The 19,487-nt window shown below is 40.7% G+C and overlaps 2 protein-coding genes across 2 annotated transcripts; both read right to left on the reverse strand.

Annotated features, from left to right (window-relative positions):
* Window positions 1-446: 446 nt before the first annotated feature.
* enc1 (ectodermal-neural cortex 1) lies at window positions 447-10,503 on the reverse strand. The gene is made up of 3 exons (XM_030743217.1): window positions 10,209-10,503; window positions 3,896-5,711; window positions 447-582 (listed from the first exon to the last, which is right to left on the reverse strand). Exon 2 carries the CDS (start codon window positions 5,703-5,705, stop codon window positions 3,930-3,932), a length of 1,776 nt encoding a protein of 591 aa, XP_030599077.1. The 5' UTR covers window positions 5,706-5,711; window positions 10,209-10,503; the 3' UTR covers window positions 447-582; window positions 3,896-3,929.
* A 5,795-nt stretch (window positions 10,504-16,298) lies between these two features.
* nsa2 (NSA2 ribosome biogenesis homolog (S. cerevisiae)) lies at window positions 16,299-19,473 on the reverse strand. Its single transcript, XM_030742044.1, has 6 exons — window positions 19,315-19,473; window positions 17,718-17,905; window positions 17,451-17,601; window positions 17,157-17,336; window positions 16,830-17,022; window positions 16,299-16,568 (listed from the first exon to the last, which is right to left on the reverse strand). Exons 1-6 carry the CDS (start codon window positions 19,315-19,317, stop codon window positions 16,501-16,503), a joined length of 783 nt encoding a protein of 260 aa, XP_030597904.1. The 5' UTR covers window positions 19,318-19,473; the 3' UTR covers window positions 16,299-16,500.
* Between the last annotated feature and the right edge of the window lie 14 nt (window positions 19,474-19,487).

The following is a 19,487-nucleotide window of genomic DNA, read 5'->3' on the forward strand; positions in this document are numbered from 1 at the left end:
AGAAGATCTTATTAGAGGACTGAAGGGGGAATTTGCTCCTTCATTGTGCTTTATATAAATCATCTATATTCAGTCAAACTTTAACGCACCTATCATTGCATTTCCCCCTCCAGCCATCTAAACAGAACACCTGTCAGGCTATACAGTTTTTTTTTCTTCTTTTTTTTAATATTTAAAAACAACAATAGAGATCCTCACAAGCCTTTCGTGACTAAATGGGGAAAAATGCAGGTAGTGTGATATGTTTTCAGTACGCCAATGGCAGCATGAAAGCAAAAGTCTAATATGCCACACACGGTGGGAGTTTGTGCCAAGCAGCAGTTTGTTTGGTTTGTTTGCGTGAACTTCTCTACTGTACGTCTCAGCGTCCGTCTCACAAATGAGAGATGGCATCGTTCCAGAAAAAGCGTCCATCTGTACATGCCTCTGATTTTTTTTTTTTTTTCTTTTTTTTTTTGCCTCTTTGCAACATCAAAATGAATGTGGGCGTCTGTACATCACTGCTCGGTGTCTCGTTTAGAGGAAGAGAATGTGTGCTTCTTCACAGTTGGGAGACCAGTAGATGATGCAAAACAGGGAAATCTGCGGGAGAGAAAAGAAAGGCTCGTTAGACAGGCTAATGAGATGAAAATGCCTGAAAGCAAACAGCACTAAACAGTTTAAAGGTGACTTTTTAATTATTCAAACGAGTACAAAAGAGGATGAATCAGGAATAAAACATTTTTTATCTGTCTAAAGAGTCAGGGTGCACGAAATAAAACCAAACACCTGTCCAGTGATTGTGTTCCTGCTGTTAACTCAGCTCTTTGGAGACCCGTATTTGTGTTTACATGAGCACGTAGTATTGGATTGCATTTAATTCACTGACTTAATAATCACTACAGACACGAGTGGCACACAGTCTAAACAACAGTTTAGGAGTTGTGTTTTATTGCAGAGTCAGTAGATTCACTTCAAACTCAGCGAGTGTATTGCTGGGGATCACACTGAGAGGAGTGCAGTGTTTGGGGTCATTTTGGATAAGTGTATCTCACATGTTGGCTAAGTATTGTTTTCTGTTACCAGCGTTTCCTCTCTATGAGGAAGCACTTGGCAACAGTGGGAAGGAAAAGCTCGCTTTTAACAGGAAGAAACCTCCAACAGAACCAGGTTCAGGGAGGGGCAGCCGTCTGCCAAGACTGGCTTGGAGTAAGGAGAGGGAGACAGGACAAAAGATATGCTGTGGAAGGGAGGCAGAGATTAATAATAACTAATGATTAAATGCAAAGAGGTGCATAAACACAAAGAGATTGAAAAAGAGTGAGTGAAGAAGACTCGGTGCATACGTGTGTGTATATATCTGTTGGCTTTCGTCCTGCGTGTGAGGTGTGTCACGCTCTCCTCTGCTGTAGTTTACCTTAAAATCCAGAAACCTTGTTAATTATTCGGTTCCTGTTCAAAATTATTAGCAGTTCAAATACAGGAGTCCTAACTTGTGTTATTATTTGCAGAGATTAGCTCGAATTTGTCTGAAGTATTTAAAGGGGTTGGACATTCTGGGATATCCAATTGTGCACATTTGTGTTAAGAGTTTGTTGTTTGAAGCCTGAAACTGCACTCACGTTTTGCTAAAGATAACCCAGGGGATTATTAGCTGAGCTTGGTTTGGTTTAGCTTATCTAAGCTTAGCAAATAACTGTGGAAAACTGTGAAAATGCTAGCTTGGCTTCATCTGATGCTAACAAAACCTACAAGCTCCTAGCCCTCACTAATTAATACGCGCTATTATATATATGCTTAAAGCTGTTCAGGGTGTACCCCACCTCTTGCCTTATGGTAGCTGGGATAGCCCCCCCCCCGAACCCTGAATTGGATAAGTGGAAGATAATGGATGGATTATATTTGTTTAGTCCAAACAAAAACTGAGGTATAAAATGAAGCTGCCACATTAGGCGTTTTGGTGGTAATTTCCTCAGCCATTTCCCCCTCCTAAAAGCTTTCTGAGATGATAAAAAGGAGAACTCAAAGAGCAGTTAGGATTTTTCCCCTGGGACAAAAACACAGCAAACTTCCTTCTTTCCCCTCACAGCTACAATCTCCTCCTGTGAGGTCTAACATCCTTCATTCTCCTTTTATTCCTAAACAGTCAGCCTTCTTTTCTGTTCCTCCGCATTTCATCTTTTCGCCACGTTCATTGAGTAGACTGTCAGTTGCCATGACAGGCAGACACACAGAAAAACAAATTCTCTATTAAATTAGTGGCAGGATTATTCACTTCACTGAGCATTGTATTACACTGGCTTACAGATATTTCAGGCCTACAGTCTCCCTTTCAGAGATAAGTCACAGAAAAGAAAGGAAATAGTAAAAAAAAATATTTTCCAGTAAAGAGGAGCAACATCAAGCCACTCCAAGCAGTTTCCTGGCATTATAAAGTGGACACAGTCCTTTGCATTCATAGCTGCTAGCTATTTCAAAAAATATAGAAAAATGAAAGAGACTGTTTGCAAGGCTATGTGTGTGTGTGTGTGTGTGTGTGGGGGGGGGGGCATCGGTGTAGATTGCAGCGATTGTCTGATGTGATGTGATTGTGACCCTGCAGCCTGCAGTGCACAGAAAGATCAGGTTTGCCAGCTCACTACCCATGCTCCACATACGTCCAGCCTGTTTACCATCAGAGCCCGAGAACAGAGTTAAAATAAGCCCAAGAAGCCATAGATGGAAGCAGAAGAGACTGTAAATTTTCAGAGCGAGGCCACTACTATCAAGGATGAGGCCTGTTTGACTGGGCTGAGAGGGGCAGGTCTCACGCTGTCTAGCTTTACAACTCCTCACTTCCCTCCCTGCCACTTCTCGCAGTCACCTCATCTTGTAGCTGAAGATGAATGGTTTCCGACACGGCGTGAGTTGCTGGCCACCTCCCTCTCACCCAGTGTAAAGACCATAACCTCATCAAAAGAAGGCGACTGAGAGTGGATTAGCCTCGCCGGGGTGTTGCAGCCTGCTGTTGTGGAGCTTGTCTAATTGGTAGACCCCCTTTTCCCTCTTAGAGAGATTTCCCCCACAGGAGCAATAAAAGTATCCTATTCTCTTTCAATTACCCTCTCTGTCCTTCAGCCCATCCCCACAGCTGCATAACTCACTTAACTAAAGCACACAAGCCCTATCAATCCCCCACTGGTCTGCCCTCCACTCCACTTATCTTGCCAATGTAATGCTTATTGTGAAAATCCGAAAGCCTGAGAGACCTAAAAACTGCATCAGAACTTGAACTATACTGGGTATACAACAGTCAATAGTCAGCAGTATGTTGGTACAATTGTAAACATCTATTGCTCACAATAAATTTAGATTTTATTTAACTCAGTAGTAAATAAATTAATAGCTAGTATATTGTTATAGGTCTATATTCTTTGTAATGTTAAAATAATATTACTTCAAACTCTAAATCCAATTCACAGAGGCATACATCCATACAGGAGTAAAACATTAAAAATGCAATTCAGTATTGAGTGTTTATAGAAGAAAAAAACTCAAAACCTTCAAAGAGTGCTTCAAAGATTTGCTCTCATGTAACGCTGTCAGATTTGTGATGGAGAGTTCTTAAAAAGGGATCAAAATGTATGATTTCCCTTGGGAAAACCTGACCCTTGCACTGCCCATGATCAAACACGCATGCTGACAGATCAGTCAGAGTCAGGTATATTATAGTAGTGGCTAGTATAGCCTCAAGGTGCTAGTCTCCAGCAGAAGGGAAGAGAGATTTTTTTCATATTTCTAGTTACATTTCCAGTTACTTGAGGCAATTTATTAGACTTTATGCAGCTTTGAAAGAAAAGAAAAAAGCTTCATACAACAATTATCATATATCCCATAATACCAATATTCCCCAATGGCATGAGGAGAATAAGCTTACCTAATGGAAAGGGTGCATGTAGAGAGTTTGGAACTCAAGCGGGTAGATGTTTCCAGGTGCTAACGAACGCAGTAGGAATGAGTGAGTATGGCACCGTAGTTATGCTGTTCCACGCATCCAGTGTGGGGTCATAACAGTCCAGAGTTTTACACCGCTGTGTGCCAAAGTACCCACCGACCACATAGAGTTTGTTTCCCGAAGCCACAGCCTGGCAGCTCATCCGCTTGGCTGTCACGTCACCCACTTTAGTCCACTGGTAGCTCTCGCTGCTGAACTTGTAGGCTGAACATGCTGAGAACTCTGTATCTCCACCCATGACAAAGATCTGGTTTCCCAGGACGGCGGCAGCTGTGTAGCGCCACGGTTGCGGGCAGGATGCGGGCACCGTCCATCGATTCTCCTGCGGATCGTAGCACTGCACCTTGGGCAGCTTGTCGTGGGTGACACTGGTTCCTCCGAAAGCAAAGAGCTTCAGCTTGACGCTGACTACTGCTGCATTACTCACACCCTCTCTCAGAGGAGCCACCATTGTCCACTTGTTTGCCACGGGGTCAAACTGCTCCACCTGTTTGAGAGACACTGATGGAGATGCTGGAAGGCAGCCTGTTGCTGCAGTGTGACCTCCGACAACGTAGAGACAGTGTTTCAGCTCTGCAGAGCCATGGCCAAACCTGGCAATGAGCATGGGAGCCGCCTTTGACCATTCTTCATGGACAGTATCATAGACCCACACATCTTTGGACACGCCATTCTCTGACCCTCTCCCACCAGTGATGTACACCTTACAGCCAATGGCACAGGCACTGAACTCCTTCCGTGGACTGGGGATGTCAGCCTTTGGGATGATCTCTTTGGCCTTCTGGTCCACCAGGTACAACTTGTCACACATGAAAGTCTGCCCACCCAGAAGAAATAGGGCATGGCTCGTTTTTCTTGGTCGAGCACACGGGCTATTAACAACGCCATCATTCTGCAGGATCTTCAGCTTGCAGCGGATCGCTTCATCCACCAGCTCCTTGCTCTTGGCCTGGGAGTTAATCAGCTCTTCTGTTGAGACGTTCTCCATTAAAAAGATGGCTGGCAGCAGTGCAAGGCGGACCGTTCTCAGGAGCTCCGGAAGATGGCAATGCCTCCTTTCCAGGTCGTAGTTGATCCAGTTAAGAGCAGCTTCATAAACCAGTCTCTCATCTTCTGTCTCTAGCTCCTCATGTGATAAAAGCTGCACCACCATATCTTTGGGCAGTTGGAGGAAGTCCTCTGTCTTGCAAATAGCAGGGAAGTTGCTGAGACACATGCCCCAGGAGAGCTCTGACAGCTTGGTACACTGATGGGCATCCGACAGCAGAAGCATGCCAAGACAGTTGGACGGGTGAAGGTTTCTTTCTAGGAATTCTGCGCAGGCATCCCGGATGTCCTGAAACTCCAACATGTCCCCAGCCTCCAGCAGCGACTCTGCATTCTCCTCATTGATGACCACCCGTGACGAATAAGCATAATCCAGCAGGAGCTCTAAAACCTCTGGATGGATTGAGTCACGGAAGTCAACCTCACTGGCCTGACTCTCCCTCAGGCCACCACTGAACATGGCCTCAAAGTAGCGACTGCAGGCAGCCAGCACGGCGCGATGGCAGGGAAAGGAGCGGCTACCGGCATGGAGCAAGACGTCTGTGAAAAGCCTTTGCTGCCGCAGCGAGTTGAGGTGCATGAGGACACTGTCGGCATAGGAGGACTTGTGGAAAAGGTAGATGTTCATAGAGCCAGTGCTGGCTCGTGATTTTCGGTTTTCATGGACGCACACGGACATTTTCATTGAATCCTGAAACGGAAAAGAAGAGAAAAGAAAAATCTCTCTTTAATGTATTGCATATTTGAAGCCATGACACAGAACTATCATTCACCAACTAAACATTTCCCACACCATTTGTATCTTCCAAAACCCTCAAATAGTTTATAACATGGTGATTTTCTTAACCTTTTAAACAAACCCACTAAAATTTAAAGTTATATGCAATTTATATTGAAAAATGCAGCACGTAATTTACTGCGCAAACAAACTGTTCATCTGTACAATTAGTCATAAAAATGTAGATTTAGTTTCCCATTAGTAAAGTAAATGCAGTGCATGCACTATATTGTGCAGTTGACGTTGAAAATTACATCGTTGGGCACTAATACGCTAAAGAGATTAAAAAAAAATTTTTGGAGGACGAATTACAATCCTCCCCAAGAGATATATATTTATAAAGAGATCAAGTGATTACAAATTACAACACAGCACAGATCTGGGGGTTATGAAGGTCGAATAGATAACAATTGTCTTCTTGCAGAGACTGCAACGCCTTGCAGCTCTGAGCAATGCTAATCCTCCTCTTTCAGAGTTGCCATGATTAACAATAAGTTTCCCTTTGCAGAGAATTCTTGATGAAAAGAGAAAAGAAAGAGACAGTAGGACTCTTTTAAGCCTCTGAGAAATGCACCCCCCAGAAAATCACAGCTCCCACCCTCTCTGTCCTCACCCTGTGCTTGCTCAGAGCTCACTTTCATTCCAACCAATTTCTAGACATGTCAAGTGCCTTCTGCACTCTATTTACAGAGGGACTGAGTCCCTGTCTGACCCAGTAAATCCACGGCTGACAGATTTTTTGAAGAGACATTTTAACTTCTCAGCCTATCCCCAAGTCTTGATAGAATGTGATACAAGGTTGGTTAATCTTAAGAGTAAACCTGCCTTCACTGAAAATTCTGACTTTATAGTGTGAAAACAGGCCTGAGGGAGTTGGTTCAAACGTTTTTGTAATTTCATTATTGACTGCAAATAGCTCCACAACCTGAAAGTTGCTGTGAATTCTAATGATTATAAAGTTCTTATCGTTGTATTCATTTGACCTCCATTTCAGTGTTTGGTGTGTTAGATGTGTAGACAGTTAATGAAATCTGACTTTCTGTGGCGATTAAAGGAAGTGGTAGAACAACAAAAAAAAAAAAATCAGAAAAAAAAAATATTTTTGAAATTTTTCTGCCTTTCAAAGCCTCCTGCAAATGAAACCTGTTGTAGCTGAAAGAGGTCAAGCTCTGTCAGCAAGCAACTGTTTTACAAACCTACAGGTGGCCAGCATTTGATGTTCAAGTGATAGGATTTTTCACTTCAAGAGGAAAGGAGTTCAAAAGTTCCTGGCTGTCATAAATGATTCCTCCACAAAAAAAAAAAAAAAAAAAAAAAAAAAGCTACAGAGAGCTGAGGACAGTTTTCATTTTCCCTAAGTTGCATCATCTGCTCCAAAATCCTCAGAATGCAGTCTCATGAATAGGAAATCAAGCCCAGACCCTGCAGGTATAAATACAAGTCCAGTGGGGATTTCTGGTGAGCAGTGGCACTCATACCTTAGGCTTGATACATCAATGAATACTGAATGAACAGCTTTTGGCATTCAGGGATGCTCAAGAGGATGAATCCTAATGACCCCCGTGTCTTCCTCTAGAGCCTGCTTGCAAAACACTTAAGAAAATAATGTTAGCATTGCCCCTTTGAACATGTTTGCACAGGGATGTTAGCATTCAGCTCAAAGTACAGCGGCTGGTCTATCTATAAAGAGGAAGAATCTTACTTATCACAAGCTAATGAAACCCAAAACCAACCGCCACATTGGTTGAACAGGATGTATTGCATTCCAGCAGTGACAAAACTGGCAAACTGTCAAGTCCTGGCTCATCTGTAAGGAGAACATCCCTGCCTAATCTCACCTGCTGCAACACGCGCGCGCACACGCACACACTGCAGCTCGGGTTTTTCTAATTAGAAGCTGTAAGTCGCTTGATTTGAATAAGTGGTCCTAATAAGTCAGAAGAGGTTTCACACATATTAATCATCAGCGTGTTAATAAATAGGACCGTCAGTACTTCCAGGCACTGGAGCTGACAGATAAACACGTCAGTTAGTCCAGTAACTCAGCCGCATACTAGGTAGCAAAATGATTAAAAGCAATTACTTAAAACAACAGAGCCTGGTATTTTCTACCAGTAAACACTTAACTGAGCTACTATCTCTGTTATTGTTCTTTTACCAAACAATATGTACCCCCAAAGTATAATCATTTAGTTGCTGTGTAATTGCAGAGCATGACACAGGTTTGTTCTCCATTTAGTCTTACTGGAATATGTTCATTCCTTTAAACAATGCGGCTGCCCCGCACGATTATCAAAGGTGATCTGTTTGCACAATCTTCATTTTCCCTGTTGTCAAACGAATGAGCTCAGTCATACCCGCATACAGGGAGCGTGGGAAAGGTGAGCAAACAGCAAACCACATGCTCAAACTATTTGCATATTAAAGGACAAAGCCTGGATTACCTGCTCAAGCTGCTTGTCCTGAAACCAGTCTGTGACACACATATGCAGCTAGATTAAAAAAAAATATGAATAATAAAACAAACAAACAAAAAAATGAATGCAAATCTTTCACAATGTAACAAGGAGGAATAATTAAAGACTACAGCAGCACTTTTAAATGTTAGATTTGTTTCCTGATTATAAGCTCAAACTTAGACTAACCTCTGAAGCATGAGCATATTTCTTCTTTGTGAACATCTAAGCGTTGATTGCAGGGGAAATCGGATGCATATTTCACTGTTTAAATTTGCTTTATCTTTCATTGCTTTAATCTCGTTGTTCACAGCAAACAGGTACAGGGTGCACTGAAACATCCTGAGTGTGACAAGACTGTAAAATTCCTGACAACTGCCTGGCAGACATTTAACGCCTCGCGTTTCAAAATGTTCCTCACTTGAAAGAACACTGTAAATTACATGGAAGTTACAAGTGGAACGCCAAAGGAAAATGATTTAAAAGGCAGAGTTTCGCTGAAATTCCTTCTCAACTGCGAACTGCAGCACCGACTGTCTTATTCCCGCTCTGAAAGAGAGCAAACTCATGGATTTTTCCATCACACCGTCACATCTGGGATCTTGTTAAGGGTGGATTTTATGCGTTTCACATCAGATTACAGGAAAATATGATCTGTTTCAAAGTAAAAGCTAGAAATGTACTTCCCTTTTTCATGACTCAGTTTTTCATACCAGAGATTATCTGATGCTTGATTGTTGTTGTTTTTTTTTTGTTTTGCTTTGTTTTGTTTTCACCTGTAGGTTCAGCTTCGAGTAGTTTAGGTCCAACATTTTTAATAGTTTATTTGTAAGGACAGTATAGAGAAAGAGTCAGCTGCAAAGTATCCTGCATGCCTGAACAGAGAAGGCTAATTTCCAACATCAATCCTTTGATGACCATGAGAGTTTGAAATTAATGTTGCATAATACTGTATAAAGCAAATACTTAAAACGACCACAATAAAACAAAGCAGCTCACAGTGGCATTTGTTGCATGAGTTCACACAAACAACTAGACTAAAATAATAATTTGTCACAGCCCTAAAATGAACCATTATTATCAGCATTCATGGTTTACAAGCTGCTCTGACTTCCCCGCCTATCTTCTGTTAAAATACCACAATCGGTACACCAAAGGGTCCAGCCAGCAGTGCCAAAATGTGCATTTGGCTGAGAGAGATGTCTTCCTCATCCCCCTCACAGAAACACACAACCAGAAAGCCCACACTACAAGCCACAGACTCAGAGAGCACACAGGAAAACGACATGCACATGCAGCCTCTGGACTCCAGTCAAGGCCTGGCTGACTACAGCCTGCTTAAAATCATTGCCAGGTGTTCACAGTCAACCATGGACTCAGGAAGAGGGATGGGAGGGAGCCACTTCAAAAGTAAACACCGGGCTTTATGTGGACCTAGTTCTGTACATCTGCCACTCGGTGGGAAAAAGAAATTGAAGCAAGATGCAAAACAAAAGAGGAAAGAGCTAATGATCGGATATCGATCTGTTTGCCTGCATCAGTCTTGACCAGAATCATAGCGTATGGTCTCACCTCTGAATGTGCACAAACGAACACTAAATAAATAAATAAATAAAATGATAATCGCTTTATAACAGCAAGGAGAGCGTGTCACACCTGACGGCGCCTTTAAAACATGCAAATCATCTCTAGCATGCAGGAGTGTGCAAAAAAAAACAGCCGAGGACTGAGAGGCGCTCAGTTATCAATATCGTAGGTAAAAAAGAAAAAGAACAACATTAACATGATCAGCAAATGTAAACATCTCTGTTGCCCTTTCACCGCTCCATCCTGGAGTTTTCCTTTTCCTTCATTGTGAGATCAGAAGGGGATGGAGCCGTAGATACTATGTAACAATCTAGCAATACGCTTTAATAGCATACAGGGAGGTGATTTTGTATTATTTATTTATTACCTCTCTGGGTGAACGCAGGAGTTCAATTGTGCCCGCAGTTTCCCTCGAACATGCCACTTCTACAAGAGCCACGATGCAAACCTTGCGCTCGGGGAGTGCAACTCCTGGCTTATATCCGAAATGCTCACGGATACTCAGTCAAGATCCTCTGCTACCGTGGGTTATAGGCTATTTTCCGAAGGTTCAGTGTGCGTCTGTAAAGCCGGCTATCGACCGACGGGGCTGTAGTGTCAAGGATCAGCTGAGATGTTTGGAGGAGCTCCTCCAACCTTGCTGCTCCGCTGTTGTGTGACTGTCCTCCTCCTCCTGCTGCGCTCCCACTTCTCTCTCTCACTGAAGCCAGTGGGTGTGTCTACAGCGAGGACGGGGAGGACCGTCATCCCCGTGCACGGAACCCAAGTGAGAGAAAATAACGAGAACGCATCCCACATCAGGAGAAAATTACTAAATAATCCCCAAAGAAAATACCTGTTGAGGGTTACTTTTCAAAATAAAAATACTTTTTGACTGATCTTCACAAAAGCATTTAGTGTTGTTGCTACAACTGTGGATAAGGAAAAGTGGCGGCGGGGGGGGGGGACTTAGATTTTGAGCCCATTTTAGAGGGTTGAAAGAATATGAACTCGTATCATTCAACCTTTTAATGCGCTGAAAAGGTTATATGAGATAAATATTCATAAAGTTTTGAGGAGAAATAAGTGCTCACTCACAGACACTTAAAACCTAGAACCAGAGACCACAAAAAAAAGGAAAAGCAAACAAACAAAAAACGATTGTTGGACACCAGAATAGGAATACAAATACTTATTCTATGAGTTTATTTTTTCTTGTAAAATTTCACTACAATTACCAAGTAGGTCAGATGAATGGGAGTGGAGCATAAATGGATTTGCAATGCAAATCCTTTAGTAAAATACTTCAGTGTTGAGGGGTGCAGTGTTACAGTGTGCAGGATCTGATGGAAGATTGCGTAGTCCACGTAATGGTTTAGTGGTTCCCTATAAGGACAAACAGGATCCACCCAGCATTGCGATAGAAGAGCCGAGAGAAAATTAAAGGTATTGCTCCTGTTCCTGTGCTTTGTGGACTCGAGACTTTAAACAGCTACTCTAAGACATTTTGAAACAATAACATATAGGAAATGCCACAAAGACTGACTGAGTCACAGTGAGCCAGTGTCAAGTCCTATAGGATTATAAAGGCATTGTGGTTTTTAGTAGGGGGGAGAAGCTGGGAACGGGAAGTCCAATTTTATCCATCAACATCTTGTGTGAGTCACATCTGCGGTCCTCGTTGACGGCGCATTTGGCTGTGACTAAACTCTTCAGTGGACCCTGGAGGCTGTGATGTTGCTGTTTGGTTTGTTTTTTTGTGCAGAGCTGCTGCAGACTCCCATCGACTGTTCATGAAAAAAAGAATAATACAGTCAGTTCATGCCGAGGACAGTGAAGCACACTGTTGTTCACCAGTGAAGTACATTCTGAGGTGCTGAAGGAAAAACTTCTTTAGGCAATGACTGCGCTCTAACATAGCCTATATGTATGGCAAGAGAGACACCTAGTGGGCAAAATAACGCAAGTAGAACTGTAGGAGTAATAAGAAAGGTTATATATCAATAATGCATTTTATGAATAACCTTTGTTTATCTCTTTAGTCCTGCTGTATGCAGGATGTTACAGTATTTCACAACATAACTGGCCATAATTATTGGCAACAGTAGACTAGCAGACAAACAGGTTTTTGTATTGCTTATTTATCCAATGACAATATGGCTTTTCTTGTATACTAAGAACAAGAATGTTTCAAGGGACCCGGTGGCTCTTCATGTAAAGTGAAGAAGATATTGCTTACTGTTTAAGTGTATCCCCCCCAAAAAATAGTTGGGATTAAATTAAACACACCTCACTAAGAGCAAAAAAAGAAAAAAAAATGCATCATGTGTTTTAAACAAATAAAGATGACGTCTAAACAAAGTCATGTTAAGATACACACGTGATCATTTATTTTTATGATCATCATTGATTGCACTAACAATCACCAGTGGGTGCTACTACTTTTTTTTTTTTTTACGAAGCTTCAAGGTGGAGCCATAGGTTGAAAGGTGGGTTACACCCTGGACAGGTAACCAGTCTGTCACAGGGCCAACACAGATAGAGACAGCCATTCACACTTCACCAGTTTCACCAATCGCCAGCGAGCTTAGCATGTATGGGAGTTCAACTTGAATGCCTGGAGAGAACCCACGCAGGCAGAGGGAGAACATATAAACTCCACACAGAAAGAACCCAGGCAGCCAGTGGATTCAAACCAAGGGCCCTCTTGCTGTGAGGTGACGGTGCTAAAAACTGCACCACTATTCCACCCGGCAAGTGGTGTGATCTTCTAAAATCAGTGATGATATGTTGAAATGTGTGAAATGTTTTAACACATTTCGATGAAGATAAGACTCATTACAATGTGCCAAAAAGTGATCCATCAGCAGCCCATAATCTAACTGCCCCCATTCAGAAAATGTCTGTTATGGAGTAATTTCCCTGACACTCATTCTACATAAAGAAGGAGGTAAACTAAGGGGAACCAAGCAACTTTGCATGCTAGGAAAAACAAAGATTATAATATGTTTCCAAATCTCGGGGAGCTTCTGTAGATTAAGATTTACTGGAAGATGCTGGAGATAATCTGCATTAATGTTCTGCAACAGGTCAAAGATTTTTCCAGGCCCTAGAATTAGCAACACCACTCTTTTCACATCATCATCAAAGTGCAGAATGAACTATTTTCTTTTCTCTTAATTCAATTACTATTATTTTGTACAATAAAGTTATGACAGCTGGGATAGGCTCCAGCCCTCCAGGGCGAGAGGCAGGAGGGTACACCCTGTACAGGTCACCAGCCTGTCGCAGGGCCAACACAGAGAGACAACCAAACTCCACACAGAGAGGCCCAGGCCAAGGCAGAATCGAACCCAGACCTTTGAGATGTCATTTGAGCTGTGTGGCAGCTCATGAAAACGACTTTGCAAATATTTTCAGTTTTCATGAATATATTTCGACCTGCTGTGATATGTTGATATGCCATTATAAGTGTGTAACAGAATGCTATAGAAGGTCCTTCCTTCCCGCTGCTGTCAGACTCTACAACCAGCACTGGCCCGTAGCACACTGTTTCCCTTTTACCCATTCACCAAATTAAACAAGTGCAGTAATTACTCACTATTACTAATGTGTGTATATATTTTTTTTTCTTCTTACTAATGTACATAAATGTGTATAGTGTGAAGAGAGTTTTGTGGTATTCTAGTATTCTTTTATCAGATTTTATATATTATTTATTCTTGTATTTGTGTTTCTCTGCTGTCCCTCTGCTGTTGCAACATTGTAATTTTTCCACATGGTGGGACAAATAAAGGATTATCTTATCTTATCCATATGCATCTCTTTTAACTGTTAACTTATCTTGTATGTATCATTGAGAGTTGTACTGAGCAGAATTTGTGTTTTGCAGATTTATTCATCTATTCTAATTGTAGTAAAATGGTCACATAGGCCTTTTGAATGCTATTTAATGATTATTCTTTCAAGCAATGATTTTAATTTGTTGATTCATATACATAGTGTATGTAAAGGAACTAACTAAATGATGTGCTGTATTTAGGAGCAAAGCCAACAATAATGATGATATAAAATACATTTGTTTTGGTCTTACACTGCTGAATAAAACTGTGCTTAGCAGATCTGGAAAGACAGCATCAGTGATGGGTTTGAGTGTTTTTGGATAAAATGAGTCAAAAATGATCAAATGACAATGCAAATACATGCTAGCTATTGAAACTACCGCAAATGTAAATCAGCTAATTGTTTTCCCCAAAGTTTGTGCCTATATTTGAGTTTGAGTTAAATAAATATTCTACACTGCATAAATATTCTTTCACTTTGTGGAGTTTTATGATTAAAGGTAAAGAATGGGTGAATAAACACACAGTCATGTGGGGCATCACAGATATTGAGATACACAGTAAAACCTGTTGCTCTTGTTCAACGCTTACTTTAGAGTCTAGCGAGTCGGTTCGAAGAAGTGAGTTAGCAAACATCCTCTGTGACATGCTGTTTGTAACTTCACGCTTAAGGCTGTAAACATAGCCCCATCAAAATATTCTAGATAATATCATAACAATAGTTTACATCCTGGGCACATTTTTATTAATTTTTTTGTGACTTTGTATAAGAATAAAATCCAGATAAGCTTGTAGCATAAAGACATTAGGGGAGGAGTAGAGAAAGAAAAGTGGGTTCATGATGCAATCATATCCCATCGACTGTCAACATGCTGGCAGTAGTGTGATGCACTGGGCATGTACGGCTACCAGCAGAACTGGGTCAGGGTTAAGTGTCAGGAAGCCTGTCTTGTGTGGCCACGCTTGTAATCAAAATTGCAATCTGAATGTACTGGTGCCAAAAACATATTTGGTTTTCCCAGATGAGCCGTATATATTCTCCATAGGCTCCTCATGTCCTCCAGTTGCTTATATCCCACTGCAGACAGATCCACAGGCAACACCACGTAGGAAGGCAAAAAGCTCTCTCCAATGTTACACTTGAGCTCAGTGGGCCAACAGTATTCTCCAGGCTCTCCTAGCAAAGGAACTAGTTTATGAAGGCCCATCCACAAAGTGGCTCATAAAACAGTGCAACATAAAACAGGTCAGTCACATGGAACAGAACTACTTTAACCAGTTACGATGTCTCTGCTTTTAGCCCAGGAAACATACAATCATGTGGGCCGAGGAACAATTTTCATCATGAGGAAATTGCTGTTTTAAATTAGAAAAAGAAAAAAAAAAAAGTTATTTTTTTGTCTCATTTCTTCTGGAGATCAGCCACATGTATTGAAATCTATGAAAGTGGTCATTATATTTACACATATAAGAACAAATGAGAGTGCACTGGGAACATGTTTTTAAAGGGAAAAAAAGGAAGGGAAAAAACACACTGAATAATTTTGCCATGGTAATCAGAAATAAGAGCAGGGAGCGCTGCTGCTTCTGCTTCTTCAGGATGGAACTTCAGAGGACCAAACCACCCTCAGACATGTTTCATTCTCCCTCTCCTATTGATCTCCTTACCTACATTCATTCTGCTTCATCACTAAAAGAACCGGCCACTGTGAAATGCTGACAGGTCTGAAACTGCTTGAAGAATTTGTCCTTTTTTTCCCCTCACAGAAAGTCTGGTGATGGCGCTACACCTCTCAGACCGCTCTTAAACAACAGTCATTTGTGAAACAGAGAGCAGAAGTTTGAGGTGCTTCTCCTAGATTCTACTGACATTCTCTTCAAATGTAATAATATATATGATTGTGGGATATGTATAAAATATCTGTGTACACTATATACACAGTGCTCTAGGAAATGTTTATGCAAAGTTTCATCAACCTTGATCCACTCATCTAGGGGTACATAGGGAACACACACACACCCACATACACACAAATTATATATATCTATATATCTATATATATATATATGTAGATATATATATAGATATCTATATATATATATATATATGTAGATATATATATAGATATCTATATATATATATATATGTAGATATAGATCTATATATCTATATATCTATATATATATATATATATATATATATATATATATATATATATATATATATATATATATATATATATATATATATATATATATATATATAGATAGATATAGATAGATATATATATAGATATAGATATATATATAGATATAGATATATATATATAGATATATATATATATAGATATAGATATATATATATATATAGATATAGATATATATATATATATAGATATATATATATATAGATATAGATATATATATATATAGATATAGATATATATATATATATATATATATTACAAGCACTAATTTCAAGCTAGTTAAGATAGTTACTTTTCAAGCACTTTCAAGCACTAGATCTAAAATCCAGCACCTGTACGAACCCTGTATATTGTTGTAAACTGGTGAAACCTCAAAGCATGCTTTACTGTTTGCCATGTGTGTACACAACCAAACAAAATGCAAAAGTATCTGGTGTTTTTTCCAAGTTTATTTATTAAGTTTAAAGCAGTAATCGCCATACTTTCTTTCCTCTGAGTGTCCGTTTTGTTACCAAAAAAAATGCACCAACAATCTTCTTGGGAGTCCGGGGATTTGAATGTCATTGCTTATTGTGTATTTACGTGGATACACAACAGCTCCCAGGCACAGTTAGAAGGCAGGTTCAAAGTCTTATACCAGCAGAACTGCATTAATGCAGCCATCGTTCTCTGGGTTATTCGTCACCTGGGCATATTTACCTAGGAGTGAGAGCGAAAAGAGTTTAAGAGTTAAGATTTATCCCTCTTCCAATCTGAAATATAGTTAGTATACACACTGCATCATTCATCCAGCAAAATCTAATAGTTTTAATTTATTTAACACTTTAAACTCACAGTGTAAGATGTTAACGCTGATATTTTGTTATCATTTACCGAGACCAGTGAGGAACCTGACTGCTGCAGCATATGTAAATGACCTCACTGATGAGTTTAAGGATTCTTACAGATTTAAGCACTCACCCCAGATAACTTTTCCTCCTTGTGTAACCAGGCCCAGCTCACTGACATTGACTTCTACGACTGTTCCTTTTGTGATGACTCCCAGAGAGGTGTACAGGGGTGAGGAAGGGTTCTTCTTCACTCCCAGGATGGGAAGACAGAACGTGGCTTTCAGCTCCGGGTGTGTGACGTGTGCCTTCTTAAAACGCAAACCCTGAAAACAACCAAAAAAAAGGGCACAAAACAATTTTAACCAAGTATACATGAAGAAAAGTCACTTCTGATTATTTCAAGTGCAGACTGTAATGTTTAACACAAGCAAACATTTCAGCTGGGCTTCAATCTTACCATCGGTCTGATGAAACGTTCGTACTTTGGAGGTTTACGGGTAAAGCCGTCACCCACAAAGCAAACTTTTGTGACCATTCTCTTCCAGGCTTTCTTTTGTCTCTTTCCAGTCCTGATAACTTTAAGGACCTCTGTCTCTCCTTGGGCGCGCACCTTTGGCAGAGGCACTTCCCATTTGCCCTGCAGAAATAAAGTAAGGTCGTGTTTATAAAGTGACCTTATTTCAACACCACCACCATGAAATATGGCCCTGAAAATGCTGCAGCTGATGAGCAGATATTAGCGGACACTTACAGCCTTCTCCTTCCTCTTCTGTTTGATCATATTGGACAGAACTTTAGCACGGGACTGTCCCTCTCTGTCCAACAGGTAGGCTGGCACTGCTCCCTCAGGGGTCTTTTCATCGTTCTTCTTCTTTGTCTTCCTCTCTTCGTGCATTTTGATGCTGTAAAGACACATCAGAAATGTTTATGGAAACAGCTTTTTATGTTTTGCATTTTAAAAAAATAAACCCAACATTTATAACATAGAAGTTTTTTTGTTTCATCCCTCCATACTCACGTCTTCTTCATCTGGATCTTCTCTGCATATCTCTGCTTGTGGTACAATTTGGCCTTCAAACCAATCAACTTCTTGGCTTTATGAGATCGCTCGTGGGCCTCGCGGCTCTCCTTCTTCCTTTTCTTTTCATGGTGGTCTAAGCGGTATCCGTGCCGCTTGCGATGTAATTCGATGTGCTCGTTCTGGGGCTACAAGAGAAAAGAACACATTCATTGAACCTGATTCAAATTTACATTGAGAATATGGCTTCTCTTTGCAGTTTCAAGCAAAATCTACTGTACAGAAGCTCCAACGTGGACCACTGAGCCTGTTCAGTGATTGAACTCCATTAACTGTCAGATTCTGAAATAATCTATAAAAAGTACTAGAGGCTATGAGACAGGCACATCTACCACAGACACCTATTTTGAGGTAGAAAAGTTTCCCCCTCCAGGATCCCCACAAGCAAATATTAATGTAGTGCAGTTAATGCCATAAGATGACACTCTTGGAGTTGAGGCAATGTAAATGCCATAGAAGGACTGCCATCTCAATTCATTGTGGAGCCATAAGAGTATCTGAATGGAAAAAGCTGTCTGGTGGTGTTTCTACACCTGTCAAAAGCACAAGTCTGAACTGCGCTACCAAAAACAAGAAATTCTAAGCGTAGGGTTAGCAATAAATTAAAAAAAGAAAAAGACGGACATTTTTGTGCATGAGTCTCAGTCAGCATTTTTTTTTCTTTATTTTTTTAAATGAGTGTGTTTTCACAGGCTGGAGATGATGTTCCACACACCTCTAAGCAGAGGATGTCAAAAATATTGCAATGATTTGATTTTCATGATTTAAATAAGTGCCCTGTCACGGGCTGACAACCTGTCCAGGGTGTACCCTGCCTCTTGCCCTATGACAGCTGAGACAGGCTTTAAATAAGTCACAACCAACCAACTGTGTCAGCATTGACTCTCCAAGGTTCAGAAGCAACAAGGTTCAGATGGAAAAAAAAAAAAAGAAATAGAAATGTGAATAACAACATCAGAATTGAATGGTTTCATCACATATTATTCAACTTAGAATACAAAGAATACAATTGAGTGTGGAGAACCTGCTTACATTTATCTTTAAAAAGAAAGAAAAGGACTGGAAAGAGGAAAAAATTTTGATAACTGATTGTTTACATGATACTCTTAAGTCCTGGGAGGATGAGGATCTGATTTCCCAATCTGGCATATTAAAGGCTAAATAATGGATTTGATTAACACTTATAATGACTGGCAAGGAGAGATTACTACAACACAGAAATGGAGAACAGATGGAACATTTCAGATTAACCTCCGTCAGATTCACTGTCTAAAACGTAAAATAACGTGTACAAAAACAGCGAAAATGCCATTACAGCTTCAGATCATTTCCAGTCATGTACCTCTTTCGCAGCCAAATGACCGAAAATGTCACTGTGATGGCAACAGAGGGCCTATAACATACTTTGGTGTTCGGCCATAATAAGAACCGCAGCTTCGCCACATGTGAACCAAAGCTAACGCTAGCTCAACATGCTAACGCGTTAAACTCCCCGATCAACACTAATTCATGTCATTTAGACGAGGATCTTTCTTACCATTTTGTGTGCACGGCGTTAAGTGTTACGATGAATATGTCGTTGGTAAGACACAGCGGGTACAGACACTAATAGTTGGTGTTTTTCTGCTTCAGGCTGGGGTCCTTCTGATGTTGTTTTCCCCGGAGCCAATACTAGAGGAAGGACGTCATCATTCTGTGACGATTTGTCCC

Source organism: Archocentrus centrarchus, chromosome 12 (genome assembly GCF_007364275.1).
Source record: "Archocentrus centrarchus isolate MPI-CPG fArcCen1 chromosome 12, fArcCen1, whole genome shotgun sequence".
In the NCBI taxonomy this organism is placed as follows: Eukaryota; Metazoa; Chordata; class Actinopteri; order Cichliformes; family Cichlidae; genus Archocentrus; species Archocentrus centrarchus.

Excerpts from the sequence above, each read along its gene's own strand:
- enc1 (XM_030743217.1), bottom strand. The coding sequence starts at position 5,705 with ATGAAAATGTCCGTGTGCGTCCATGAAAACCGAAAATCACGAGCCAGC.
- nsa2 (XM_030742044.1), bottom strand. Across the intron at positions 17,337-17,450 it reads AGAAGAGGAAGGAGAAGGCT|GGCAAATGGGAAGTGCCTCT; the intron begins GTAAGTGTCCGC and ends TTATTTCTGCAG. Across the intron at positions 17,023-17,156 it reads AACGTTTCATCAGACCGATG|GGTTTGCGTTTTAAGAAGGC; the intron begins GTAAGATTGAAG and ends GGTTGTTTTCAG.